Below are 27842 nucleotides of genomic sequence, written 5' to 3' on the forward strand. Positions count from 1 at the left end.
AGGTTGGCAGGTTGTCTGACTGTGAGGGGAAGCTTGTTTTGGAGCTAAAACGGTAAAAGCAGCTTTTTTTCTGGACCTGGATTATGGAACTTTTAACAGCAGCTGATTTTCTGACCTCTATGGGTGCAGGAGTGCAATAAGCAGTTAAATTTTCCGAGATGTTAGAGCAGAGCCAGACCATGTAGAGATTTAAAAGTAATCCAGAGACAGGTAAATTGAATTGAGTAATGAATGTGGAGCCAGAGTAATTCAGCGTGTTCCCTGTGTCTGGGGTTTGTGGGCAGTAAAAGCACTAAAGCATTTAGAGTTGTGAAAGCAGGGAGTGTCCAGAGTACTGTACATGTGCAGCTAAAGCAAACACAGTCAATAAAACGACATCTCAGCGATACAACTACGACACAAACAGTCCCCAGGGAGACAGAAGGTGTATTATTACATTATTATTATTATTATATTATTATATAGGATATTATGAAAAAATATGGTTTTATATTTTTAGATGTGCCACTAAATTCTTTTTTTCTTTTCATAATAAAAAACCTTACAACATTTTTATGCATCTCTATATATCCCTGGAGGAAATCTCTACCTTGGATTTTTCACATTTCCAGATCTTACTCTAGATTTTTTTTCTTTGTGTCTCAATGCTCCTGTGAAAGGTTTTACAGAGTCCAAACATGCTGAAGTCAAACACTTTTAACTGATGTTCAGATATTAGAAAGGCATCTGTCAGCTGTCATGCAAAATTGTCTGGTTCTTGTCTGTTTTGACTGTTTTCAGAAGGACCAATTATGCATAATTTCTGCATAACTTTAAGTCATCAAACAGAAAAAATGTCTTTCAGAGCAACAGCATCAAACTGATCTTCTCCTTTCCAGTAGGAAAAAGTGTTTCTGACAAGGACAGTTTACTGAATAAAGTATTTTACATTTCAGTAGAGCTGAGATTCTGTGGCTTTTCTCTGTAGATGGCTCAGTGCTGCTATTATTACTATATTATTATATAGCATGGTACTGCATCGGTCAGGCCCAGGCAGTGGACATGCTAATTAAGATAGCTTAAAATAAAATAGTGTTTATTCTGTAAAACTGTCTAACCTGCATTAGAATAACTAAAAGTGAACTCTGGATACCAAAACTTCCCCAGTGGCTCCAGATAGACGAGATCCTGCACAATTACAGGAATCAGAATGATGCAGGTGTCATTAGTCCCACTGTAAAATAGGAGGAGGAGGAGGATAAGAAGAAAGAGAAGGAGAAGAAGGAGGAGGGGAAGAAGAAGGAGGAAGAAGAAGAAGGAGGAGGAGGAAGAGGAGGAGGAGTTACTAATACCATTAATGATGGTTCTGGTGTCTTCAGAGTCATGGTAATGAGCCAACAATGCCAGGACTGTAAAACTGGAGCACATGAATGAACTTCAGACCGTCGTTAATTGGATTATTTGCAGCTGTGCTTTTCCTGCTGTCACGTGATTCAGTGTCTTCAGAGAAAAGCAACATAATTCAAATCACCTGAGTAGTTTCAGATAGGTGTGCAGGGCCTGTCCAGAAGGAAGGCCCAGCCACAGCTATATTTATTTATTTAACTTGCGATTGTGTGCCATTTCTATTTTAGTTAGTTGTAAGCATTTTGGTTTACATGTTAGTGTGCATGTGAGGCCAGGAATCTGTAAGTGGAATAATGAGGCCGTATTTCTGATTCTATGGCAACTTCTGCTTTTTTGTCTTCACTGAAGCTGAGTTTCCTAAACTTTATTTGAAAAGCTGAAATAGAAAATGAAGGTGGATTCAGAATAAATGAAAAAGGAGGAGGAGTAGGAGAAGAAAGAGAAAAAGGAGAAGACAGATTTAAGTCAGAAATGTGTGTGTCCCTTTAAGACCTTTTCGGACGCCCAAGTTCTCGCGCATGCGCACACTGCTACCCCGCGCCTGACGTTGACATTAAAGCTAGCATAGTTGTCAATAAACTTATTTTTCACTCGACAAAGCCCTCCTAAATGTCCAGGAACCAGGCCTGTAACTTATCAGCATGTAAAACCTGTAATTCCACGGTCTACATTCCTCATTTAGAGCTGCTTATACAACAGCTAACTGTGATAAATAGTCTATGATTCATCTGTACGGTACCGGGATTATCAGACGAGCATCGACTCTCTGCAGCTCCTGGAGGTGAGACCAAAGGAGCTCATTTATCCACGGTTTATAAAGCTCTACAAACAGAGGAGAGCTGTGGGTGAAGGTGAAGGCTCTGACCTTTGTCCGTGTCCATAGTTCTGTTTGATAGCTGTTGGCCATAAATTAATTCATGCTATTTACTGCACTGGATTTATCTGATATTGTAGATTAGCTGCAACACTAACAGGCTGCTTACTCACGATTACACATAAACATAACAATAAAAAATAAGAATACTCAGTAAAGATATTATTCCCTGATGGACGACACTGAGGTGGGTTGAACATTAACCCTCCTGTTGTTCTTATTTACGGGCACCAAAAAATATTGTTTCCTTGTCTGAAAAAAATCCAAAAAATCAGCAAAAAAATTCCCCAAATTTCTAAAAATTTACAAAACATTCAGGAAGAAAATTCCAATAATTCCTTAAAATAATGCAATAACTGATACCTCATCAGTGCAATAACTGATACCTCATCCTGTTGTACATAATCTTCTGCATGATATTTATAAGAAAAAAAAAGAATCATCTGTATATAATGTTTTTTGGGTTTTTTTTCTGCAATTTGTTTTTCTTTTACTTAGCTATTCTTGCACTGCCTTTATACCTTTTCTTTGGAGCTGCTGTAACAGTGAACTTTCCCCATTGTGGGATCAATAAGGTTTATCCTTATCCTATCCTTATCCTTAAAAGCATCCCTTAAAAGTTTTATTTTAAAAAATCCCCCAAATTTGGCAAGAAAATTCTTGTAAATATTTTCAAAAAATGAGAAAAAAAATCTTCCAAAAAAAATCCTAAAAATATCTAAAGTTATTCCATATATATCAGTAAAACTTCTAATATTTTCTTTAAGAACATTCACATAAAAATCAACCAAAATCCAGTGAATTTCACTGGATTTTGGTTGATTTTTTTGTGAATGTTCTTAAGAAACATTTTTAACATTTCTTTTTTTCCATCAAAAAATGTTCAGAGATTTCCCAAAAATGTTGAAAATGTGAACATCAGAAGTTTCACTTTGAAAATATTTTTTTTTCCTCCACATTCAATTTCACCTGCAGGACGACACGAGGGTTAACTTTGGCTTCCTGTTTCCTATCTCCTCCCATTCTTTCTTTCTGTCTTTCTGCTTCAAGGTTGTTGTCAGCTGACCGTCGTTGGTTCCAGTCTGTGAGACGAAACACTTTGTCTTTCTCACACTCAGCTACAGGTTGGTGTTATTCTGTCATTCTTCTTCATACAAGTTCATTAAATCTGTACAAATCTGAGTATCTAAGTTTGTAGAGAGGGAATTAGTCGGGTTAATCAGTAACTGACCCAGCAGTTAGTGTGTGCTGTTGAACCAGCGTCTGTGCTCTGCAGGGTCCAGGATGAGTAAGAAGCTGCTGGTGGACGTGGACTGTGGCGTGGACGATGCTCAGGCCATCATGTTGGCGCTGGCCGCCCCCAACGTCCAGCTCCTGGGCATCACCTGTGTGCACGGAAACACCACGGTGGAAAACGTGTGCAAGAACACCCTGCGAGTTCTGCAAGCTTGCAACAAACTGGAGGTGGTGGGTGCTGCTGCTGGGATTTTCTGTCCACTTACTCATTAACAATAATGAGTAACGTTAACAGGAATTCACTGCTGTCCAGTGGCAAACAGAGGAGGCTGTTTCTAAAACTGCACAGAAAGAATTGTTGTTTCTTCGGCCACATGAGCTCAGTCAGCTTTAATAGACAAGTTTGAGCTGCATGAGTACATGTTAAAATGATTCTGTTTTACATTTTGTTAATCAAAATTACAATGCTGATTAATTAATGTACAGTTTGAAACAGGAAGCACCTTGTTTCACTCAATGGAAAATACTCCGAATCAGATATGCCATTAAATAGGAAGATGGACATCGGTCTCATGATGCTAGTGAGTAAACACCACAAAGATACCACTTAGTAAACTGTAAACATTAGCTGGAGGTTTGTAAGAGCCAGCAATGAATGACAGCATTCTCAGTTTGACTCCTCATCTTTCTGTTGTCACGTGTCTTATTCAGGAAATTCTCCTACAAAAAAGTACTTTAAAAAATTCATTGGTCAAGATCATTTGAACAAGTACATTTTTGTTTTGGGGAAAACTAAGGAGAGCCTAAAATGTTCAGGACTGTGGTTGTTTTTTTTATTAATGCAGAAAAATTCTAGTTTGGAAAATACTACATCAAATTTAGAACTTGTCTGCTGAAACATCAGCTGTAAAATGAAGTATTTCTTTAAAGATGTAGAGTAGAAATATATGCAGTGGTCCCTCATCTGTCACGGGGTTATGACTGAAAATCCGCCAAGTAGCAACCATATTTATTTTATTATTTATATATATTTTCAGGCTTGATAAACCCTCCCACACTCTTCTAAACACTTCCTATGCTCTTAAACACTTTCTACACTCTTAAACCGACGTAATTTCAACAACATATAATTCTACATGGCTACTCACCGGTGAGTAAACCACAGCTTAGATGATGAAGATGATGATGAATATGCTGTGCAGCACTGATGACGAGATGAAGGTACGGCACACTGAGAATGGACAAGGACAGATGATTTAATATTCTTTTAATATGTCTTAATTCTTATTTTTAATATTTTTTTTAGTTTTCAAATTTTTAGGCTAGAACATGCTTATTTCACCGCAAAAATTATTAAAATAATGTATAAAAATACCTATATACCACAAAATCCTGCGATATACCAAATACAATTTAAAAATCTGCCATAGTGAGACTGTGAAAAGTGAAGCGTGACGTGGCGAGGAGCCGCTGTACTTCTATTCTGCTTGTTTTTCTGTCAGTGTTTGGGCAACTGTCTGTTTTCCAAAACTAACTGAATAGCATCTACATTTAATCTTTCAGTAGTCGTGCTAGGGCTAGCAATAGGTTCGCAATTTTCATTTTGTCGTTTACATATATCAACATATATTTTAAAGTCAGAGCTTTTCTGGAACGTCAATTAATTGCCAAGAGTTAATAGGTAAAATTCATTTCATAAAGCCAATATGTTTTGTGTTTTGTTAGTATTACAGTGACACCTGCTGCCACTTTAGTGCAGTCGCAAGGTTTCCTCATGCTGCTATGAGTACACTAGCCAAGCTGCACTTCCTTTCTGTTGCATCAGATTCATTAGAGTTACAGATTTACAAGTTCAAAGGTATCAGTGTCTTCTGATTCTCCCCAGTCCATAGAACCCAGAGTTGTTCATTTGGCATTAGAGCTGTTGAGTTGTGTTTTTTCAGGCAGCATTTAGGTCTGAATTCAGTTAAGGGAAGGCCACCGCGTTAATTTAACAATCTTGTAAACCCGGTGTTGCCATAAAATAGTCCATCTGAATAAATGCAGTATGACTGACACGGTTCCATTGTCACCACCATCAGATTCCAGTGTTTAAAGGTGCTGCTAAGCCAATCCTTGGGAACACTATCAATGCGGGTGGATTCCATGGACATGACGGCCTGGGAGACGCTCCCGACTCCAACGCTCCGGATCTGGACCTGGTTCAGAAGGAGGGTGCTGTGTCAGCTATGATCAGGATAGTTAATGAGAACCCAGGAGAGGTGAGATGCTGAATAGAGATGTTAGCGTGTGAACTGTATGTACTCCTCTTTGCATGTCTTCAGTCTGTGAGTCTCTCCCAGGTATCTCTGGTTGCCACGGCGCCCCTCACCAACTTGGCTCTGGCTGTGAGGTTGGATCCATCCCTGCCAAGCAAACTCCGAGGGCTCTACATCATGGGAGGCAACACTGAATGTTAGTAAAACAGCTTCTGTGCAAGTACATACGGGCTAGACAAGGTACTGTAAACAGTGGAAGAAGACCCACTTTTCTAAACATTTTTAGCATGGGTACAGAAAATGACTCATCTCATCTCATGTCTGAAAAGGTGAAAAGTAAAAAAAATAAATGATGAACATCTTGTAGAGAATGAGAAACGTTGCTGTTGTTAAACCTGCTACGACAAGAGCTGTTTTTCCCAGTTTTCTATCACTGGAAATTTAATATATCTTTATTCTAAGACAGTTGGACGTATACAGATGAAAGTATGATCCAGTAAGGATCAGTCAGTCATGACAATAATAAATTGTATGCACAGTGTTTGTAATTGTAGTTGAATTAGTCTAGTCCTGGTCTATGAGGAGTTCTAATTATTCTGTCTTGCTTTTATTGTGCAGCTCGAGGAAACACAACGGTATGCGGAGAGTTCAACTTTGCTGCTGACCCAGAAGCTGCATACGTTGTGCTGAACGACTACCACTGTCCCACATACCTGGCCTGCTGGGAGTTTACCTGCTACAGCAAGCTGTCATGGGTAACGCTCTCTTTTGCACATTTCAGCACATGCATGCACACGTACACGTCACATCCTGTAAATATCTCTGCTTCTGGCTGGATTCATCTCCGTCTTCAGCCACTCACATTAGCCCTCTGTTGTCCTCATTTACAGGCACCAAAAAATATTGTTTCTTTGTCTGAAAAAAAATCCAAAAATTCAGCAAAAAAATTCCCCAAATTTCTGAAAATTTGCAAAACCTTCAGGAAGAAAATTCCAATAATTCCTTAAAAGTTTCCCTTATAAGTTTTATTTTTTAAAAATCCCCCAAATTTGGTAAGAAAATTGAGTACAAATCTTCCAAAAAAATCCTAAAAATATCTAAAGTGATTCCATATATATCAGTAAAACTTTTAATATTTTCTGTCCCCTTCAGGACAGTTTGATGATGAGATCATTTCGTCGGTAAATGCTGGCAAAATTCAGGCATTATTTTATTGGTTTTCATGATAGGCAAAAAACCCGATAACGATATTGACCGGTATTACATTTTTACGCCAATATTGGGCCGATATTATGGGATATCCCTAGCCATAACTCCTTTTGCTTTGCAGCAGCTAATGACTAGAACTCCTCACAAAACACCCTGAAACTTTCAACTTTGACTCCACTCACCACCTTCAAGCTAAAACTCCAGCAGATTGTAGTTGACTGTTATACTGCTGATCACTTTGGACTTTACTGATATAAACATACACTTTCTATACCTCATGCACATTTTTTTCCACTCACATGCACATGCTCCCATACTTCTCCCTCGTTTTCTTGTGTTGTTTGTTATGTTTGTATGTCTATTTGTGTTTGCAGTTGATGTGTCAGGTCATGTTTGCAAATGAAAACTGGTTCTCATAGGGTTTCTGCAGAAATCAGCCAGTCAGATTTAATGCTTTTTAATGCTAGACTGTAAAAATTTAATGTCACGACCGTGAACTCAACAAATTACAGTTTTTTTTTTGTAAAAGATGATTTTTATATGAAAACTGTCCCTACATTTCACTATTTCTGAATCTGGAAACCACTCCTGACCACCAACGGGCTGCAGTCATTCTCTGAATTCCACGTTTTCTAGCCATTTTTGCTGGAATTTGCATTTCCCCATTTCCCAGCTCTCCTCCACCTGGTCCAGTCTGCTGGCCACTTTAAAAACATGCAGTTTTTGGCAATTGGACCCAACCGACTGGAACAATTATCGCAACGCTTCGGCATGTTTATGCAGATGCACATATCTGACGAATCGCAGTCTAGAATTATATATTATTATTATCATCAAATATTTTTCTTGAAAACTGCAGAAATAATTTTTAATGCCACTGAGAATCAAATGTAATGATTTTTAATGCCATTTAAGGCCTTAATTTTCAGAAAATGAATTTAATGACTGTTAATGCTTTTTAATGCCCTGCAGAAATGCTGTCTCAAACATTTTTACCTGTTCAAATAAAAAATAAAATAAATAAACACTCATACGATTTATTACCACATTCAGTCCTGCTGGTAGACTTTTCATGCATCTATAAGATGAAAAAAAACGCTGCAAAGTGTTTGTGTTCCTCCAGGAATTCTGCGACGCCTGGTTGGCACAGGACACCGACAAAGCTCGCTTCATGGCGCGGATCTTCCGCCACAGCATCGAGGCGTCACAGACCGAACACTACGAAAAGGAGTTTGTCACCGGATCTGGATTAATTTCCTGCGATTCGTACGCCATGGCGGCAGCTGTGGACGATTCATTCATCCTAGAAAGCGACCGATACCCGGTTAGCGTGGAGCTGACAGGCACACACACCAGAGGCATGATGGTAGTGGACACTGTGGGTTTCATGAAGAAGACTCACAAAGCTTTCATCATGAAGAAGGTGGATCTGAAGAAGTTTGAGGAGATGATGATGGCTGCTTTGAAATGACCGATCTGAATGAGGGACTCTTCCTGTTCCTGTCCGCACATTTTGGCTCAGTTTGAAGAAAAAACTGGTGATCTCAGAACTCAGTATTTGTAGTGATAAACTGACATTCTGTTTTCCTCAGTGGAATGATGAAATAATCATAAAATTAAATTTTAAAGAATACACTGGAAATGTTTTTTTTTATAGTACCTCAATAAGAAATTAATAGAAGTTTTTATTTCATATTTTATTTGTTATTTGCTATTGCAAGTGTTTCTTTTTCATTACAATCAACGTATTCGTTCATCCAGCACAGCAGATTTTCCTCTCATGGAATCAAGATGACAAAAACTTCAATCCATCAACAGCTCCTGTTTTGTGTCAGTGTGAATATTTCTTTCATATTCTGCAGTCCTTTGGTATCCACTTTCCTGACATGTGTCCATCAGATGGGGTGTTTGTAATTAATGCCGAATGTACGCCGACACATGAGCAAGTTCAAGTTTTTACAGCTGCTGATGCAGCATTCAGTCAACCACACAGCTGCATCGGCGTTCTGGTAGTTTCTCAGTTTCCTTTCCTTCCTCTGAATCTCGACCTGGTGTCCAGCTGCAGACAGATGACAGACATTCGTCAGTCAGAACGCATGACTCAAGTTCTCACTGATTTGATTCAAAGATCAGTCATGTGCTTTCAATAAAATGTCTGTTTTGTTATGCAAAGCTTGTAGGAACAGATGAAAGAAGATGAAACATTCTGTTTTTTTCCAGTTCTTTCATGATTGCAAAGTACATAATTGCAGCAGACTTACCATTGACCTCTTGCACTCAAAGAAGGACGTCTGCAGAGCTTTGCAGTGGCCTTCCTTCAGACACTCGCTGGGCATCTTTCCCTCCTGATAAATGAAACCAGTTAGAATGCAATGAGCTCATACTGAGCATTCCAGTACAGGACACATTCAGTAATTGAGCAATTTTTGTGTCTGCCTGAATAGCCTATCATGCATATGTCTTTCTGCTATTTTCTTGCTATTTTATTATTGCATTTTTTAAAAACTTAATAACTTTATTAATATAGCACTCTTAAGAACAGCGTTCACAAAGAGCTCTGACAGTTAAAACATGCAAACACAGACAAACGATATAGGAGACAAGTCAGAGCAATGAATAAAAAGAAAAAATGATAATAGATTAAATGAATAATTTGCCTAACGAGCACGCATATCAAACAAGGGAACTCGGCAGTTTGAAAATTAAAGAACAAGATTTAGGGTTAAAATTAGGTCAAAAAATTAGAGAATTAAATAACTAGAGAGAGACGGCATCACATTAAAGAACCAGGCAGCTAAAAGTAAAATAAAACCACAGAGAACATCTAAAATAAACAGGACATAATGCAGAATAAAACAGTAAAAGTGGGCTTTAAGAAGTGATTTAAAAGAAGTTGCTGACTTTGCAAGCCTTATCTCAGGCAGGTCGTTCCAACAACTTCCTACTTAAGTGTATTGTCATTTTCTGACCTAATTTATGTCGTTTTTTAAAAAAATAAATGACATCTTCTACCATATATTTGATGCTATGGCAGCGCTATTCATTCCATTAAGGCATACTGACCTGAACTGGAAAATGTATTAGTAGTAAAATGTATTGTTAGACAGAAAAACATTTCTGGTCATAAACTGGACAAAAGAAAAGCAACTTCGCTAGGTTAGCACTAGCTCTCTTAATTAGCTAATGCTCTAAACTAGCTAACAATCATACGAAACTGAACTTGTACACTGACGCCGAACTGAACAGTATTGTCTGCCGATTAAAAAACTGTCATATGTGATAACATTGTAAGTATAGAATGCCTATAAAATGAAATTGCCAGTTTTTTGAATAGACTTTGGCGTGGCGTAAAATGACAGACTAGCTAGGTGCACAGCTAACCCCGTTTATGACCTCAGCAGCAGTTAGCTACATGCTAACTAGCTTTTGCTTTCCATTGCGTTCCCGTCACAACCAGATATCTGTGTTTAAAGTATGCTTCGCTGTAACACTGATAATTAAAGAGGGGTTTGGGTAAACATGTTCAACTGTAATATAACTTACCTTAACAACACAGTCGTGCTGAAGGAGACAAGCCTTAAAATCTTCTCTGATCCCTGCGCATGCTCTGTGGTCCTCCTCTTTATCTTCGTAATATTTCGGCATTGTTCGGAATTCACTTTAACACCAATACTGCTTCAAAAATAAACTCTCCAGTCCGGGAATCGTCTAGTTGCCACCAGTGACATCGATGTTGTTATGAAAACTGTAAGCCACCATGTTTCTAAAACGGCATGATGGGAAAACGGATGTGGACGCAGAGAAGTGCATGCTGGGAGGACTTGTAGTTTCTCATGTATGTTGAGAACGTTAACAAATAATCCTTTTGTAAAACGTTAGCAGGCCACGTCAGATTCGATTCTGGTCGTTTTTGAGCAGTGAGCCGCTTTGAAATCAAACCTGGCGATGCAGATGACATGAGTGATGCAAGTAGAACAAAAACACAATACAAAATGGCCATGACTTCTAATAACTTTTATCATTTATTTTGAAGATGTCCATGAAAAACGATGCCAAAATCATCAGTCAGGCATACACATGTACACGATGAAGGCACATAAACAGATGAGTGTCTCAGGTTGTTTCTTTCTTCTTTTTTTGTCTACTGTCCACTTTGTACAAATGCAGTAGGGGAGATCCAAGGACCACATGACCATTTCATGCCATTTTCATGCATTCAGAGTCTGTATGTAGATGCAGGAAAGGGGCATAAGCCAGTCCTGCTAGCACTACTGAAAATGCCCTTCCCCTTTTAGAACAACAGTTTCAGCGGCTCGCTCACATCTCCTCCCCGTTCAAATCACTTAAGGAAGAGGCAGAGACTGAACCACTTCTGTTTTCTTGAGAACAGCTCAAGTGTAGATGGTTTGATCAGGGTGGAGGAGCCTGTTCAGACCAAAAAACATCAAAACAACAAAAAAAAAAACGTATTTATAAATTACAAATAGTATTCATGCATGTGAACAAGCATGATAACTGTCCTATTTTCATACCAGATCCACCAAAAGGCACTTCACTACCCCCTTGAATAAACCACTACCATGTAAAATGAGTGAAGTTTCACCTAAAAAAAAAAGCTCCCACTCACATCAGCCACACACACAAAACATGCCACGAGGATTTCAATAAAGAGAGGAAAAAAGAGAGCGATAGAGGAAGAGACGATGCTTGATGCTGTTTTTATATATATATATACAATCAGTGGTGCACTCTGCAAGAATTAGTAGTCATAATATTTTGTCCAATCAAAAAAATTCAACAGATATGTAAACGAACAAAATGAATTGTGACATGGATTTGAAGGGAAAAACCTGGAAAATTGAAGATTGTGTACAATGAAGGATGTGATTGTAATAAAAAAAAGAAGTGAAAAAGCAGTGCAAATCACGCCGTTTCAGATGCTAATCTGGTCCAACCAGATTTACTACTTTCACTCAGGATTACAGGTATTGTTCTTGACATCCAATCACTAACTGGACTGTGTGTGTGTTACTTTAAAAATATTAGTATAACCAGCAATTACTTGTAGGCAAAAAAAGTGAGAGGGAACAAATTGAAATAACCTTGCTGGGACACTTTCAAGGGACCTGGATATAAGGCACATATTTCCCAATTTTGACGCACATCAACAACTACTGGAACAGAATCTTTCACAACTTTCCTGCCATTCAGTGTTTTTGTAACAGTGAACATTAACGGTTTTAGTTCAAATGTTTTGCTTCAAGTGAAAAGAAACTGCTACAGACTGAACGCAGCTACTCGCACCCACAGACAAAGCGCTTTCCAAGTAGCTGCTAGAAAGAAAAGAAAATGTACAACAGCAATTTAGAAAAAAAAGTACACAAAAACACAGACTCTGCGCTACCATAAACATCTCTTAATAGAATAAAAATATATTTTACCTCTTGTACAAATTAAAGATTTATTTCAAATAAATTAAGTCACCTTCATAGATCGTCAGTCATAGCTGTAATAATATATCAATATAACAATATATTCCTTCAGGAAAATGGCGCCAAGGCAATGTCTGATTGGTTTACTATAAATGGACACTGAGGTCAAACACAGCCTGTCAGACAAGAGGTGAGATAGATATGGTGTCATGGTACTGATTCTCTTGATGGACTCACCACTGATACTGGCCCAGGGTCAAAGTGGTCACCAACTGGCTACCGGCAGGATTTTGAAATAGTGAGGTCCTCCTGAGTCTGTGTGTCAGGATAAGTGTTTAAATGTGACCTACTACACTCTGGGAGTGAGGAAAACATTTTAGTTTGGGCTGGTGTTGATCTAGAGCTCCATCATCTCTGCTGAGAACAGAGAGCAACTGGCCATTGGCGATGGCAACATTCTTGATCATCGTGGGCTGCTGAGGCGCTAGTGACAGTGCAATGCCCCAGCGTGCCCAAGGGTGGCAGCATTGAGTAGCAGAGAAGGATTTGGCAGCATCTACACCAGTGGCCAGGTGACTGGTTCTCTCCAGATGTGAAGATTCGACCTCATTCGTCCAGGAATTTTTGTGATTGTTTTCAAAGCTGCTGAACAAACACAGTCACTTTGAGAGCCAGAGCTGGGAAGGGATGTCTCCAAGCACTCTGCTGTTGTTCTTCAGACAGTAGTATTCACATTCTCACAAATAAATGAAGAGCACAAGAGTGAGGGAGAGATGCAGAAAGAAAAGGAGGAAACGACTGATGAGAAGCAAAATAACAAGGTACATTAGGAAGAGTGGGGACAGAGAGGTGGCGTTCCTCAGACAAGCTCAGACTCTAGTGGGCTCTAATGACTTCACTGCTGGTTGCTAGGTGCCAGAGGCCCTGCGTAAGCAGTCTAGGAGATTTTGGTCCCCCAGGGGCCATGATTCATGTTCCCCCTCCAGAACAGTCAGCCAGTTATCCTCTTTATATGTATCTGCAGAGAGACAGCACAGCACCGTTCGTGTTCCTGAATAAGAATGGAGCTAGTGGTATTTATTCTATTACTAAACAGAGAACGTGCAGCGTGACCGGCTTACTTCACTCAGGATGGCCCACACAGCAGAGTCCTTAAGAACCGAGAGCCGAAGTGCCAGAACAGGATTTAAGGAAGGATCTACAGCTCCTTCTGCCACGCCCTTCTCAAACTGACCTGAGTGTTCAAACACAGAGAGACACACAAAAGCACATGTGAGGTCAAGGTTTAGATTGCACAGAGGAAAATCACCAGCACCAGTAAAACAATTCAATAGGATTTAAAGATTGAGTGTATTAAAAAAAACACATTTGTTAATTGTGGGTTTTATTTACTCAAGCATAACTGGTATTTCTGTTAACCAAATGGTCAGAAATAAAGGTAACAGACTGTATTTGTACCAATCACACTTACTGTTGTGTGTACTCAACCCCCAAAGGCCTATTCTCAGCCAGGAAAAACCCTGACAGTACCATAAATCACATTTATAGGGCGAGTGCATGGCAAATCATTCATCAGTCAAGTAGGTGCTCAAGTGAGGAAGAAATAAATAAACGTGAAAGGTTACTTAGAAACATCAACGGATTTACACTGATGTATTTAACCAATATGTTGTGCTGTGGAGCATTAAATTCAAGACACATAGATAAAACTAAACCTAAAAAAATAGGAGATATGAACAAAAAAGTGACTGACAAGGCACCACCAGTGTGAGTGTGTGTCTGCTCAGGATGTTTCAGTGTGTTTCTATGCATTCATACACATGCAGGATACGTCAAATTCACTCACCGATCCTGTAGAAGCGGTCTTCAGATCGCTTGTACTTCTCTTTGGTCTGCAGTCCACTTTCCTGACATGTGAAAACAGCGACAGACGGGCGGCAGAACATAATGCGAGACACAAATTAAAATCTTAACGACTTCTAATCTGAGCAACTTTCACACAGACGACAGCGAGGCTTCAGGCGCTGGGATGGATCACCATGTCAGAATGCATCACCTCTGGTACAGCAAGCAATTCCATCAATAATCAATACGCTGCATCCCTAAGAGCAGCCACTCAATGTAATCTAATCACAGCTGTTTGCACATCGCATCAGAGGAGGGTGACAGACTGTGGTGTGTGTGTGTGTGGTGTGTGTGTGTGGTGTGTGTGTGTTTCCGTACCGAGACAGGCAGTATTTCCACTGTGGTGTTCTCGATCTTGTCCCCCGGGTGCTCCTGGTTACCGCTGCGAAACAGGAACCTGCCAATCAAATCAAGCATTCATTTTAATATTTTCATCCATGGATAAGTATTCTGTTCCCCCCGTGGTCGCCGTCACACAGATACACACAGTCCATCAAATCATCTGCAGACGTTCAGTTATGTCCGTGAAGTGAAACTGAATTTAGATATGAAAAAGTGTGTAAACCCTTCGTGTGGTTAAAACTTTAAATCTGTGCTTCTTAGATCTCACATTCAGGTCATAGCTACAGGTTCTGAGCATTAGAAGTTCAAGCATTTCTGCCTTGTTATCCAGCAAAAGCTCAGTAGATTTCAGAGAAACTGGAGGATGATCTGAATGCACAAACCACAGGCAGAGTGTGAAATATGAACTTCTTCTGGCAATATTCAGAAAACAGAAAATAGAGGATAATTAATCCCTACTTCATCTGAAACAGAGCTTTTTCTCAAGTTTGTGGGTGTGTATATTTACTTATATTAATAAATGTGAAGCAGCCAGAGAGTGGGCGTAAGAGGGAAATGAATAAATAAATCTGTCCCTGCCAGGGACAGATTTATAAAGAATGCTCCATCTCCTGACCAACTGCTGATGATATGTCTGAAGAGTCAGAGCCAGAGAAATTGGTGTCACTTAAAAGTGGACAAGAACCCACACTGACACACCACGTGGCTCTTTTCCCATGTATTCCCACTTAAATGATGAGTTATTGTCTCTGCCCTGATATTATATTTACACAGGCAGTGAATAAAATCAGCACATCACCACCTGACCAAATATTAGCATAAATTTAAAGCCCTATCCACTACCACCTCCCTTTATACTCGCTGTCTTGTTCCCTTTCTGCCTGGGCTCCACAGAGAGCAGGGTGCTGGCCTTAATGTAGAGCACTCTCATTAACTCACCCCAATCCCCAGAGTGGAACAGACACACACTAACTCACACACTCCACACTACAGCTAAACCTGAAGCAGAGAAGGACAGCAGGCTACAATGAATGAAGACTGTTTTCTTCACATGCCTGTATGTGCAAATATTAGGGTCACAATGTCAAAATGCTGTGTGTGTGTGTTTATTTTATATATATATATATGTATAGTACATATAGCATAGTATAGTGTATATATATTTTTCAAAATGTATTCTAAACTTTTGACTCATCAAAGTACCACCTTTGGCAGATCTAACAGCTGAACTCACTCATTCATTCCACAATTAAAATCAAATAATCTTCAGAGAGTTCTTCCAACTCTGTAGCAGAAGTTCCCATAAATGTGTGGTTCTTGTAGGTTCTTTGCTTTCACTCTTCTGTCCATTTCATCCAAACCAGCTCCATGGGGTTTAAGTGTGGAGACTCCATGTTCTCAACCATCTGGTTCTTTGTTCCTGAGGTGGTTCTACAGAGCTTGGACTGATTTTCTGGCTCATTATCTGCTGTAGGATGAACTCCTGACCAACTAGAACATACCAGAGGGTTCTGCATGGAGCTGCAGAATGCTGTGGTAGCCGTTTAGGTTCAGGGTTCCTCTCACTCTGTACAAGAACCGACCCTGGATCCAGCAGAACATCCCCAGACCATCACACTTCCTCCTCCATGTTGGACAGTTGATGTTCCACTGAGGAACCATCCTTTCTCCTACTGGACGGCTACAAAAATCCTGCTGATGAACCAAAGATTTCATATTTAGATCCATCAGTCCATGATACATTCTTCCAGTCTTCAGTAGTCCATTGGTGGTGTTTCATGGTCCAGGAAGCCTCTTTTTCTTATTCTGATGTCTGAGCAACGGCTTTCTTGATGCAACTCCAAGTCTTCTCTCCACAGTTAAACTGAGACTTCTTCCTACGACCACGATGAAGCTGATTGAAGCTGTTGTCCTCTGAGCTCCTATCACCAAGCTGTTGACTCTCACAAACTAGTCTTCTGGTTCTGTTGTGGCTTTGGGTCTTCCAGACCTCTTCCTGTCAGAGTTTCCTCCAGTTACTGAGCCTTTTGATGGAGAAGAAAACTGGACTTTCTGACACGTAGACTCCTTCACAGTTTCTCTGTAGGAAACACCTACATCTGTAAGTGTTCTGATGGTCTGTCTCTCCTCTATTGTGAATTACCTTTTCTTCGCCATTTTTATAACAACACACTACTTTCCGCAGTACAATCCTGTTCTAATAATGCTCTGGAGGGTTCCACAGTGTGTTCCAACACTACTTCATGCAGACAGAGGGGGTTGGAAGTAATCTAGTAAAGTCGGGACTCCTGTAGGATTTGGTAGCACCAACTTTCACGGCTTGTTCGACCTGCATTGCTGCAGAACAGCTTTAAATTGTTAACCCATTTCTTGTTCCCCAAAAATGGGGGAGCATTGTATAATTCTGAAATGTACATTATTTTTCAGTTTTGGGTAACCTGACCTTTTTTTAACCTCTGGCAGTTCACCACTTACCTTTGGACCATTTCAAGCTATTCACCGGACTTGAACTACTTGAATTTCAATTTTAAAAAATGGAAAAACTGGGGCGTTGTAAAACTGGTACTGTATGTATATTTTATTTTAGCTCTGGTGCAGCATCAATACATTCCAAACCTGTGCATTAGGATTATTTTATAAATCAACAAGGTCTCTATAATATCATTTTTTGTACATGTGCAAGAATGCGAGAATGTGAGTAAAATCAGTATTTCTTACTGACACAATAATCTGTGCAATATCTGAATGTCGACATATAGAAGAATCTGTACAATATCAGCAGCACTTCTGTATTTTGTCTTGTTTATTTGAATTTTCCCCTCATGTCCCTATATTTTTGCATCATACTCTTTGCTGCTGTAACACTGCAAATTTCCTCACTGTGGGATTAATAAAGGCTTATCTTGTTCAAGGTGTGTTTGCGTTTCGGACACTCATATTACTATTTGACTGCAGATAATAAAAGAGCTGTGCACATGAACATATGACGAACAGACACATTGTCCCCTTCATATTTACCTCTCTATGCTAACAGGCCTGTCAAATTTGAAGAGGATGTAGTCTCCTGCAGTGGGAGTGATGGCCCAGAAGAAATCCTCTCCCAGGTACGTCTTCTCCAGTGTGTGACCCTGATACACCTGCACGACACAAGACACGGCTTTGGCACATGTATTCTTCCTATCAACTACACAATGGGTGAGAAGTGGACAGTAAAGGCAGGAATTCTGAAGTGATACCTTCATTGAAGTGGAGACCTCAGCTGGAGGGTTAACATGCATCTTGTGGAGCAATGGCTTCAGGAAGTCCTTGTCCTACAGATGCCGACAGAGGGGAAACCAACGTTTCTACACAGGAAACAGCCTCAACTGCTGTTGAAAACAATCGGCAGGGTGTGAGACTCACTGTGAGTTTCTGTATCTTTCCAGCTAGAGAAGAATGGAGTCCCACATGTTGGAACAGAGAGGGTCTAAACCGCACACGGAGGCTGGATTTCTGCCGCTCGCAGTGTTTCTGGGGAACAAAATAGACAAAGTAAGACTGATGAGACCAATTCCACATATACTGAGGCTCCCTTGTATACAGTAACCACAGTGCATACCGCATCTTTCTCAGGGTTGCAGACTTTAACCCAGAGAATATGGTCCAGCAGCCAGTCGATGGGCTTCTCCTTGTAGAACATAAAAATGAACTCAACGATGAGGTTCAGGTCTGGAGCCTGGAACATCTTTCCTGTAGGGAAGAGAGAACTAGTTTTTAGATGGTCATTGATCCTCCACAGAGGCTCATTAGCAGGGGACTTGTTGCTACACTGGAAATAACAAGAGCACCATCAACTGGAAGTGATACAACAAAATAGTCTCCTGTTGACTTGTCTTTGTTAAAATCATGGAAGGCACGACCAGTTACTTAATTAAAATGCGCCCTTAAATAACCCTTCAGTTGTGTGTTCCAAAACTTGGTTAAAAAAAGGGCTTAACCTTCTCTACGTGTCAAGATTTTTATACTGAAATCCGTAAAGTAGGTCGGTGAAAGTAATGGAGGCAAATGCAAGACTTCTTTCAATTTCAAAGTGTCGTTTGTGGAAAAAAGGCATAAATGCCATTATTCAGGTGTCAACAATACAACAATATATTTCCAAAAGTAGAACTGAGGGCAATCCCGGGGTTATCAATAAACTGTGTTGCCAAAAATCTAGCCACAATACTCCATATAAAAACGCTCCTTTTAGTTGAGTGATGGTAAGAATTATTATAAAATCTACACTGGGAAGACGGCAAAAGCAACTGTTCAGAGACGAGCAGAAAACATACAATTAATTACGTCATCTAGAATAAATCCTTCATCTTTTCCTATCAACATACCAGCGTTTATCAAAGCAGTTAAACTATATTAGTATATTTACATACTATCAGCTGCGTGTACAATACTTAGTTGTGTGCTCAATTAGAATTAAATCCTTGTTTTGTGAAACTCAAATTAAATTTATTATTTAACTAAATAATCTATCATACATCAGGTAAACCACTGACAAAGAGAATAACCATTAATAGCGTCCTTAACCCTCCTGTTGTCCTCATTTACGGGCACAAAAAATATTGTTTCCCTGTCTGAAAAAAATCCAAAATGTTAGCAAAAAAATTCCCCAAATTTCTGAAAATTTGCAAAACCTTCAGAAAGAAAATTCCAATAATTTCTTAAAAATTTCCCCTTAAAAGTATTATTTTTAAAAAAAAAAAAATTTGGCAAGAAAATTCTTGAAAACATTTTCAAAAAATGAGTAAAAATTTTCCAAAAAAAATCCTAAAAATATCTTAAGTGATTCCATATATATCAGTAAAACTTCTAATATTTTCTTTAAGAACATTCACATAAAAATCAACCAAAATTCAGTGAATTTCGCTGGATTTTGGTTGATTGTTTTGTGAATGTTCTTAAAGAAACTTTTTTTTTTAACATTTCTGTTTTTTTTTCCACCAAAAAAATGTTCAAAAATTTCCCCCCAAAATGTTGAAAATGTGGAAGTTTTCACTGTGAAAACAGATTTTTTTCCCCACATTTTCAAACTTTAAAATGGGTCAATTTGACCCGCAGGACAACACGAGGGTTAATGTGTAATTTGAAAAACAAAACATTCAGAATAGTTTCACTTGGATTAATATAAATATACACATTCCTCATTTGCATATTTTAGTGACTTGCTTCAGTTAGATTTGCTTTTCCCGACCAACGACAATGACTTAATTTCCACATCTATCAATATATTTTCCATCCTGTCTGTACTGGCGGATGAAGCTGCATCACATTGGACTGTTTATCTTAAATCCTACAAGTATTACAGCATGTGAACACTTTGACAAGTGGATAGGAAAATCCATTTAGCAAGAAATGCCATTGTTCGCCTTCGCAATCAGCTGACAGTGCAGATGGTGCTTTGTTTGATGTCCCGGTGGACGGCGAGTATTGATCAGGTGCTTTAATGGGTTGTACCAATGAAGCCCAGCTGGGAGAACTCCAGGATCATCCAGTCCTCTGAAGACAGCTGCAGGGCGAAGTTCTTCATGGTAGCAAAGTAGTTGGGCTTGGCCACGATGTCGTCCTCCAGCTGAAGGAACAGAGGCACAGAAAATTGGAAATGTAAGGCAGATGAAATCCCTTCTGGGGTGGAGTTAGGATTTAAAGTTGATGGAGAGGGTGAGTAGCAGCAGGGAGACTCTTCTATGTTCACTCAAGGACAGTCCTCTGAGTGGCTACGCTAAACTACAGCAGCAGTGGACGCTACAGCAAACAGGCGATACCTCGTCCCTCCAGGTGAGAGCAGATAATGGAAATGACACACCCATGAACAAAACAGAAAAATGAAAGATTAATAACACAGTGAAAGGTAACTGTAAATGGCAGGTATTGGCAGTTCAGTTCACATTTATGATGCCTAGTTTAGCCAAGACAACAGATAAGAGGATTAGGCTAATAACAGTCTTGGAAAAAAAGCCTAAACTGGCTCTGAGGAATGACTGCAACAACAGTTTTCGTCAAGCACTTGCTATGTTTAATTTGGTATGGCAAACAAAAAGAAAACCAATGTTTGCCTAGTAACAGGCTTTCACGTTGACATGTTAGTAACCGCCTTCAGGGTCCTTCTTACGCTGCAAAAACTCCAAATCTTACCAAGTCTATTTGTCTTATTTTTAGTCAAAATGTCTCATCCCATTTGATTTAAGATAAATTCACTTAACAAGTGACATTTCAGCAGATGGAGGGACTTGTTTTAAGACAATGCATCTGAAATATCTTGTTAAGTCAAACAATCCTGAAATTATCTTGTTTTGAGTTGAATTTTACAAGAAAACTCAAAATAAGTTTAACCCTCATGTCGTCCTGCGGGTCAAAATTGACCCATTTTACAGTTTGAAAATGTGGGAAAAAATATATTTTCACAGTGAAATTTCTGATGTCCACATTTTCAACCAAATCACCAAAAAATGTTCAAAGATTTCCCCAAAATGTTGAAAATGTGGACATCAGAAGTTTCACTGTGAAAAAATTTTTTTTTCACATTTTCAAACTTTAAAACATGTCAGTCGCAGGACAACAGGAAGATTAAACTAGTTGTGTCCTCAATGTTGGCACAACAGAACTAGAGAAAGTATTATTTGACCATGCAAGTTAATAAAACAAACATAAACGTAAAGTTCACACTGCTAATTAATTTGAATGGTTAATTGACATTAATTAGGAATATGTTGTACTCCTTCTAATGAACATTTCATACTTGAGCATACATGTCAGGGAGTTTATTTCTATTATGCATTATTTCTTTTTTGCAATATACCAGTTTTGAGTGTATTAACTATTAAACAGTTTTGGCCAATGAACAACTGAATGTTTCCATTTTTTTAAAATAAAACAGTTGCATTTTAGATTTCAACCATGACTCCAAAACTGATCTACATACCGAGCCTCCTACTGTTTTCTAATACCATTACACCCCTAGTGGGGACATTTGTTTATTTATCGTTGAATTTCAGGACTTACCTGGACATAATAAACCCCTTTGCTCACAGCATACATCATAAGGAAGGAATAATCCAGATTCTGCTTTGTTCGCCATCTAAACAAAGCAGAAATCGGGAACACATTAAAATAAAAACCATGTACACAAAAAACTGAACCAATCTAGGTGCATTTTAAGGTATATTCAGGGATGGTATGTTAGTAGAAAGCAAGTCAGACACACTGCTTTACATGCAAACAGCAGAACTGTACTCTCAGGTATATGGAAGGTTGCAACAGCACACTGTGAATAATTTATAAACCAAAGCTGTCACACTAATTGTTTGATCTAAATGACGCTGCAGTCTGATTAACAGTTGGTCAGTGAGGGCTGCAGGTGGCACAGAGAATTATACAGGAGTACACATGCATGCAAACCCACATACTTTCAATGCACAGGTGAAGAGACACTCCAAAAATGAGAGCATGAATTCAAAACACACACGCTTACAGTCAGCTAGATGGATGAGTTTCACCACTGTTTTGGCTGTGAGGGTTTGTTACAAGTCTTTTGACAATACCACACACACACACACACACACACACACACACACACACACACACACACACACACACACACACACACACACACACACACACACACACACACACACACACACACACACACACACACACACACACACACACACACACACAGTCTAAAATATAACACTTACACCACCATGTTAAACAAGATTCTAACTGTTCAGACTGCTTTCAGAAGCATCTGTGCTCAAAAACACCCACTAACAAACACAACACACAGTCCTCTCTGCCTGAGGGCTATTATCCCACTACATATTTTAAGTCTCCACAAGTGTCGGCACAAACTGCACCATAAACAGATTTCTAATGAAACCAGTTGGTAGCCAACTATAAAGAGAAGATAAGTACAGAGGATAATCAGACCGAGCGCTACAGAGAGGCAGAGATAGAGGGTGCTGCTGCTGATGACCTTGCTCTGACTTTGAGAAATGCCTGTGGAATACTAAGTACCTCGGCAACCTACCTAAAAGCTCTCGCTGCTCTCTCCCTCCCACTTTCCCCCTGACTCATCCTTCTGGTTTTTCTGCAATCCTCATCACAGCTCTCCTGCATTTAATTCTCTCAGTTCTGCTTTCTCCACCATTTGCATAATAATTTCTGTCATATTTTTTTCTAATTACATGTCAGAGCTCTGAATACAAATAACAAGACGTTATGCCCGATGGTGGTTTTCTTACTTGACTCTCTCTCTGGAGTCTCCAAAAGTCTCTTTGAGGTTGGTGAGATCGGGGTAGTAGGTGGCTGGAGGGGAGATCACCTCCAGCAAGCCTGAGCTCAGCTCTGTAGAAAACCTGAGGAAAGAAAGCCGTTGGTGATGTCAAGAATGTGACACACACACAGAGTTTTCTCTGATGTTTTTTCAGTCCTTAACCCTTGTGTTGTCCTGCGGGTCAAAATGAACCCGTTTCAAAGTTTGAAAATGTGGAAAAAAAATAAAAATTTTCACGGTGAAATTTCTGATGTCCACGTGTTCAACATTTTTAGGAAATCTTTGAACATTTTTTGGTGGAAAAAAAGAAATGTTAAAAATGTTTCTTAAGAACATTCAGAAAAAAATCAACCAAAATCCAGTGAATTTCACTGGATTTTGGTTGATCTTTATGTGAATGTTCTTAAAGAAAATATTAGAAGTTTTACTGATATATATGGAATCACTTTAGATATTTTTAGGATTTTTTTTGGAAGATTTTTACTCATTTTTTGGAAAATATTTACAAGAATTTTCTTGCCAAATTTGGGGGATTTTTTTTTTTAAATAAAACTTTTAAGGGAAACTTTTAAGGAATTATTGGAATTGTCTTCCTGAAGGTTTTGCAAATTTTCAGAAATTTGGGGAATTTCTTTGCTGAATTTTTGGATTTTCTTCTGACAAGGAAACAATATTTTTTTGGTGCCCATAAATGAAGACAACAGGAGCGTTAATATTTTCACCTTTTTCTGCATGTGTCAAACAGTAAGGAATTGTACTCACTCTTTTTCCAGGCCAGCAACCACACTGTGAACGTAGTCTACGTCAGTCTGCACAAATTGTACCAAGAAGACATTAAACAATGCATTAATCACCATTTTTAAAAAAATCTATAGTGCATAAGCACCAAGCAATGACTCATAGTTTATAAAGGTGAGATCTCACCTCCCCAACGAAGACTATAATGACACAGTCAAGTTTCTCCTCTGGTGACAGCTTGTCTATCAGCGAACGCAGCGTCTCTGACAGATACGACTTCACCTTCCGCTTCACTGTGGGGATCCCCATCACCATGGTAACTGGGAAGAAGAGTGTGAGGTGAGAAACAGAAAGGGCCCACGGCTGGAAGGGTGGCAGTTTAATCAAGCCATGTCAAACCAAATAATCTCTGCTGTTAGACTACAGAAGATTACATTGGCCTAAATCCACATGAACAGAAATTCATGCCCAGATTGACAGATGGCAGTGGGAAGGACGACTGATGGAGGTAGTTTGTAGTGCATCTACTGCCATGTTTGCATGTCCTTAAAGAAAAGGATTTTTAAACAACGACCACACACAATGTGGATAAAGTAAACCATATATTATTTCATTTCACAACAGAGCAGGGAGTTCCACAGGAAGTCTGACTTCTGTAATTTTACTATTGATTTATCAGCATTTTTCCTAGTTTATTTACCATTAATCTATTAAAACATCAAAAGCTACATTCTACGGCTGCTTGTTTGGTCTAAAGTCTAAAGAATATGACAGCAATAGATCAAATCCCACAGTACCCAGTTAATCTAAACTGCCATCCATTACTCAATAAGTTAATGAAAAGTTGATCATATAAGCAAAAGCGTTGATGTTCATCTTTAAATTAACCCTCTCGTTGTCCTCATTTACAGGCACCAAAAAATATAGCTTCACTGCCTGAAAAAAATCCAAAAAATTCAGCACAAAAATTCCCAAATTTCTGAAAATTTGCAAAACCTAAAAAAATTAAAAATCCCCCAAATTTGGCAAGAAAATTCTTTTAAATATTTTCAAAAAATGAGTAAAAATCTTCCAAAGAAATCCTAAAAATATCTAAAGTGATTCCATATATATCAGTAAAACTTTGAATATTTTGTTTAAGAACATTCACGTGTTCATGTTCAATGTTCTTAAAAAACATTTTTTTCTACCAAAAATTGTTTAAAAATTTCCCAAAAATGTTGAAAATGTGTAAATTTTCACTGTGAAAATATATATTTTTTTCCACATTTTCAAACTTTAAAACGGGTCAACTTGACCTGCAGGACGACACAAGGGTTAAATAAAGTCACAAATAGAAAAATGTATTTCCTTTGGCTTTGAAATGGCATCCGTCTAAAATGAACATTCAGCTGACCCAAACAACAGTATAAAAAAAACTGAATATTATCATCTCCTTATTGTTCTTCCTGTGTAAAGCTAAACAGACGGCCTCTTTGTTACTACTGAGAGTTCATGAAAAACTCTCACTGAAAACAATGTAAGAGACTGTTGCACACATGAAACTAGTTCACTTTACTTGGTGAGACACAAGGATCACTTTCCCTTGAGAAAAAGAGATAGTGAGACACTGAGTGAGCTGAGAGTGCACGTCAACCCCACAGTGGTTTGAAATTAAAAGTGACTAAGTTCATCTGGTGAGTTATCCGACACTGTGTCCTCAAAAAGAACGTAAGTCAGGACGGTAGCATGAAATTGTCTATTTAGTCCATGGACCAGACCAGATACTGGAACCGCCTCAGGTGACCAAACCTAAGTGGTGCTAAAATGTACGTTGGGTTAATGTCAGTACATTAAGATGTGAGAGTCTTTCCATACTGACAGCTTTATCACTTATTAGTGAAACAGTCACATTCACCATAACCACTGTATGGAACAATTCATTTAACTCTCCCTGTATGCAAAGATCACTTCTAATACAAGTCAATAATCAAATTAAACTGGTTGAGAAAGGATTATATATATATATATATATATATATATAGATATATAGATAGATAGATAGATAGATAGATAGATAGATAGATAGATAGATAGATAGATAGATAGATAGATAGATAGATAGATAGATAGATAGATAGATAGATAGATAGATAGATAGATAGATAGATAGATAGATAGATAGATAGATAGATATTAAACATCAGACCCAAATGAATGCATTTCTTGTTTGTCTGTACTTTTTTGATGCTTATTTGTTTTTGCCAATTTGTGTCTCGTTTTTGTCATTTTGTCTTATCACTTTGTCTCAAGTTTGTTGTAGTATTGTTCTGTGTTGTAAAATTATTAACACAGATGATGATGTGTGGCTTTTCTTATTTTTCCATAATGAGGAATAATCCTATAGAATTGGACTTTAGGCTCAGACTCTTTCATTGTGTCCATTAAACCAGTGATAACATTTATTAAGCTGTGAGTCTGCAACAGCATCATATCAAAATGCAAACTAGAGACATATAGCTGGTTAAAAAGACCAAAAAGAATTGGTCACCTGGAGTGGTGCTGATACTGGAGATGTTGGGTCTGGGTCCATGGATTAATTAGCCTGTATGGTGTCCCATCTTCCAGCTTTCAGTAGACTCACATACTGTTCCTACCATCTGGAAAAGATCTATTATTGTGCCTATTGCCAAGAAATCATGCTCAACAGAAAACAACGACTTTAGACCTGTGGCACTAACGTCAATAGTAATGAAACGTTTTGAAAACCTCATTGTCACTCTACTAAAAGCAGTAGTTAGTCTTTTGCTTGACCCATTTCAATTTGCGTACAGGCATAGAAGAGGTACTGATGATGCAATCAATAGCCTGACTCACTTTGCACTCAAGCACCTAGAGGACCCTAAAGCATATGCCAGAATTTTATTTGTTGATTTTAGTTCTGCTTTTAATACGCTTCAACCACACCTGCTTTTATCTAAATTGAAACACATGAATGTTAATCCTTTATTAATTAGATGGTATCATTCCTTCTTAACCAATCGGCAGCAGCAAGTCAGAGTGAATCAAACCTTATCGAAGCCAAAACTTGCCAGTACTGGTGTTCTGCAAGGGTGTGTCAGTTCAGCAATACTGTTCACACTCTATACTAATGATTGCTCTAACAGAAATTCCAACAATTTTGTTTTTAAGTTTTCTGATGATACTGCCATATTAGGCCTTTTGCACAAGAATGAAAACCCCTCAAATTACTTTTCAGAAGTCGAACAATTTACCCATTGGTGTGACAGCCATAACTTGATTTTAAATGTCAATAAAACCAAAGAAATGGTCTTAGACCCAAAGTTAGTCGGGGATCATAGTCCTGTGGTTATACACAACACTGATTGAGCAGGTTTCCAGTTACAGATACCTCGGGCTCCACATGGACAACAAGTTTACCTGGAGCACTTATGTTGATAGTCTGTGCTCTCGGCTCCAACAGCAGCTCTACTTTTTGCGCAGACTTAGGCTGTACAGAGTCAGCAGAAAGCTCATGTTCATGTTCTACCAGGCAGTGATTGAGAGTCTGCTAAGGTATGGCATGAGTGCCTGGTATGGAAACCTCACTGTGCAGTCAAAAACAAAATTACAAAGACAAATCAACAGCGCGATGAAAATCATGGGGGTGACGAATCATCAGCCCCTCAATGCACTGTATGAGACAGGCTGGGAAGATACTGGCTGACCCCTCACATGTGCTCTATCCAGAATATGATCTGCTACCCTCTGGGAGGAGATACAGGGTACATAGGGGTTTGAAGAGCTTTAAAAACTCCTTCTTGCCAAAATCAGTAATGCTTTTAAATAGGGACGCCTGAGAATCACTATGCTGTTGCATATTTGGTAACTCTTGTATTCTATGTGATGTATGATGTATGGAATATGTATTACTTTTTTCTTTTCTTTTTTTTTTTAGGGCACTTCGGCACAAGTCCAAGACAATTTCCCTACGGGGACAATAAAGTATATCTTATCTTATCTTATGCTTTCTTTTTCATGTTCAAGTTTCTGTTTTTCTATAAATCGTGTAGTTGCCCTTTACTGAACTGAAACCCTAGACTCACAGCCTGCAGGGAGTTTTGCATGTTTTGCATGAAATAAAGAAAGGAAAACAAGGTACGGTGTTGTTGGAAGTG

General features: G+C 38.7%; 3 protein-coding genes across 4 annotated transcripts in view; 1 reads left to right on the forward strand and 2 right to left on the reverse strand.

Moving 5' to 3' along the window:
* Window positions 1-1918: 1918 nt before the first annotated feature.
* si:dkey-4e7.3 (uncharacterized protein LOC402865 homolog) lies at window positions 1919-8596 on the forward strand. 2 transcript variants are annotated; one of them, XM_023285780.3, is made up of 7 exons: window positions 1919-2167; window positions 3311-3384; window positions 3537-3727; window positions 5578-5757; window positions 5839-5950; window positions 6373-6509; window positions 8087-8596. In XM_023285780.3, the coding sequence occupies exons 1-7, from the start codon at window positions 2106-2108 to the stop codon at window positions 8432-8434; spliced, it is 1104 nt and encodes a 367-aa protein (XP_023141548.1). In that variant the 5' UTR covers window positions 1919-2105; the 3' UTR covers window positions 8435-8596. The 2 variants fall into 2 exon arrangements, with proteins under 2 accessions (XP_023141548.1, XP_023141556.1); XM_023285788.3 differs by having other exon boundaries at window positions 3537-3724.
* A 45-nt stretch (window positions 8597-8641) lies between these two features.
* Window positions 8642-10742, reverse strand: LOC111565273 (cytochrome c oxidase assembly factor 5). The gene is made up of 3 exons (XM_023265319.3): window positions 10507-10742; window positions 9225-9308; window positions 8642-9022 (listed from the first exon to the last, which is right to left on the reverse strand). The coding sequence occupies exons 1-3, from the start codon at window positions 10606-10608 to the stop codon at window positions 8981-8983; spliced, it is 228 nt and encodes a 75-aa protein (XP_023121087.1). The 5' UTR covers window positions 10609-10742; the 3' UTR covers window positions 8642-8980.
* A 220-nt stretch (window positions 10743-10962) lies between these two features.
* mgat4a (alpha-1,3-mannosyl-glycoprotein 4-beta-N-acetylglucosaminyltransferase A) overlaps window positions 10963-27842 on the reverse strand; it is a 42412-nt gene continuing 25532 nt past the window's right edge. Inside the window, exons 4-16 of the mRNA XM_023265320.3 lie at window positions 23872-24005; window positions 23710-23756; window positions 22916-23029; window positions 21675-21750; window positions 20130-20244; window positions 18241-18371; window positions 18045-18152; window positions 17879-17953; window positions 17661-17779; window positions 14619-14697; window positions 14242-14302; window positions 13517-13629; window positions 10963-13413 (exon numbers count right to left, since the gene is read on the reverse strand). Of these exons, the coding sequence (XP_023121088.2) occupies window positions 13387-13413; window positions 13517-13629; window positions 14242-14302; window positions 14619-14697; window positions 17661-17779; window positions 17879-17953; window positions 18045-18152; window positions 18241-18371; window positions 20130-20244; window positions 21675-21750; window positions 22916-23029; window positions 23710-23756; window positions 23872-24005 (1199 nt within the window). The 3' untranslated portion in view covers window positions 10963-13386. The remainder of the gene's footprint in view (window positions 13414-13516; window positions 13630-14241; window positions 14303-14618; window positions 14698-17660; window positions 17780-17878; window positions 17954-18044; window positions 18153-18240; window positions 18372-20129; window positions 20245-21674; window positions 21751-22915; window positions 23030-23709; window positions 23757-23871; window positions 24006-27842) is intronic.

This window comes from Amphiprion ocellaris, chromosome 11, assembly GCF_022539595.1.
Source record: "Amphiprion ocellaris isolate individual 3 ecotype Okinawa chromosome 11, ASM2253959v1, whole genome shotgun sequence".
Taxonomy (NCBI): domain Eukaryota; kingdom Metazoa; phylum Chordata; class Actinopteri; family Pomacentridae; genus Amphiprion; species Amphiprion ocellaris.

Bases quoted from the DNA above. Each gene is read 5' to 3' on its own strand.
- LOC111565273 (XM_023265319.3), bottom strand. From the start codon at position 10,608: ATGCCGAAATATTACGAAGATAAAGAGGAGGACCACAGAGCATGCGCA. The intron at 9,309-10,506 runs GTAAGTTATATT...TTCATTTATCAG, and splicing joins AGCACGACTGTGTTGTTAAG to GAGGGAAAGATGCCCAGCGA. The intron at 9,023-9,224 runs GTAAGTCTGCTG...ATCTGTCTGCAG, and splicing joins TTGAGTGCAAGAGGTCAATG to CTGGACACCAGGTCGAGATT.
- si:dkey-4e7.3 (XM_023285780.3), top strand. From the start codon at position 2,106: ATGATTCATCTGTACGGTACCGGGATTATCAGACGAGCATCGACTCTC. The intron at 3,728-5,577 runs GTGGGTGCTGCT...CACCACCATCAG, and splicing joins CTTGCAACAAACTGGAGGTG to ATTCCAGTGTTTAAAGGTGC. The intron at 6,510-8,086 runs GTAACGCTCTCT...GTGTTCCTCCAG, and splicing joins GCTACAGCAAGCTGTCATGG to GAATTCTGCGACGCCTGGTT.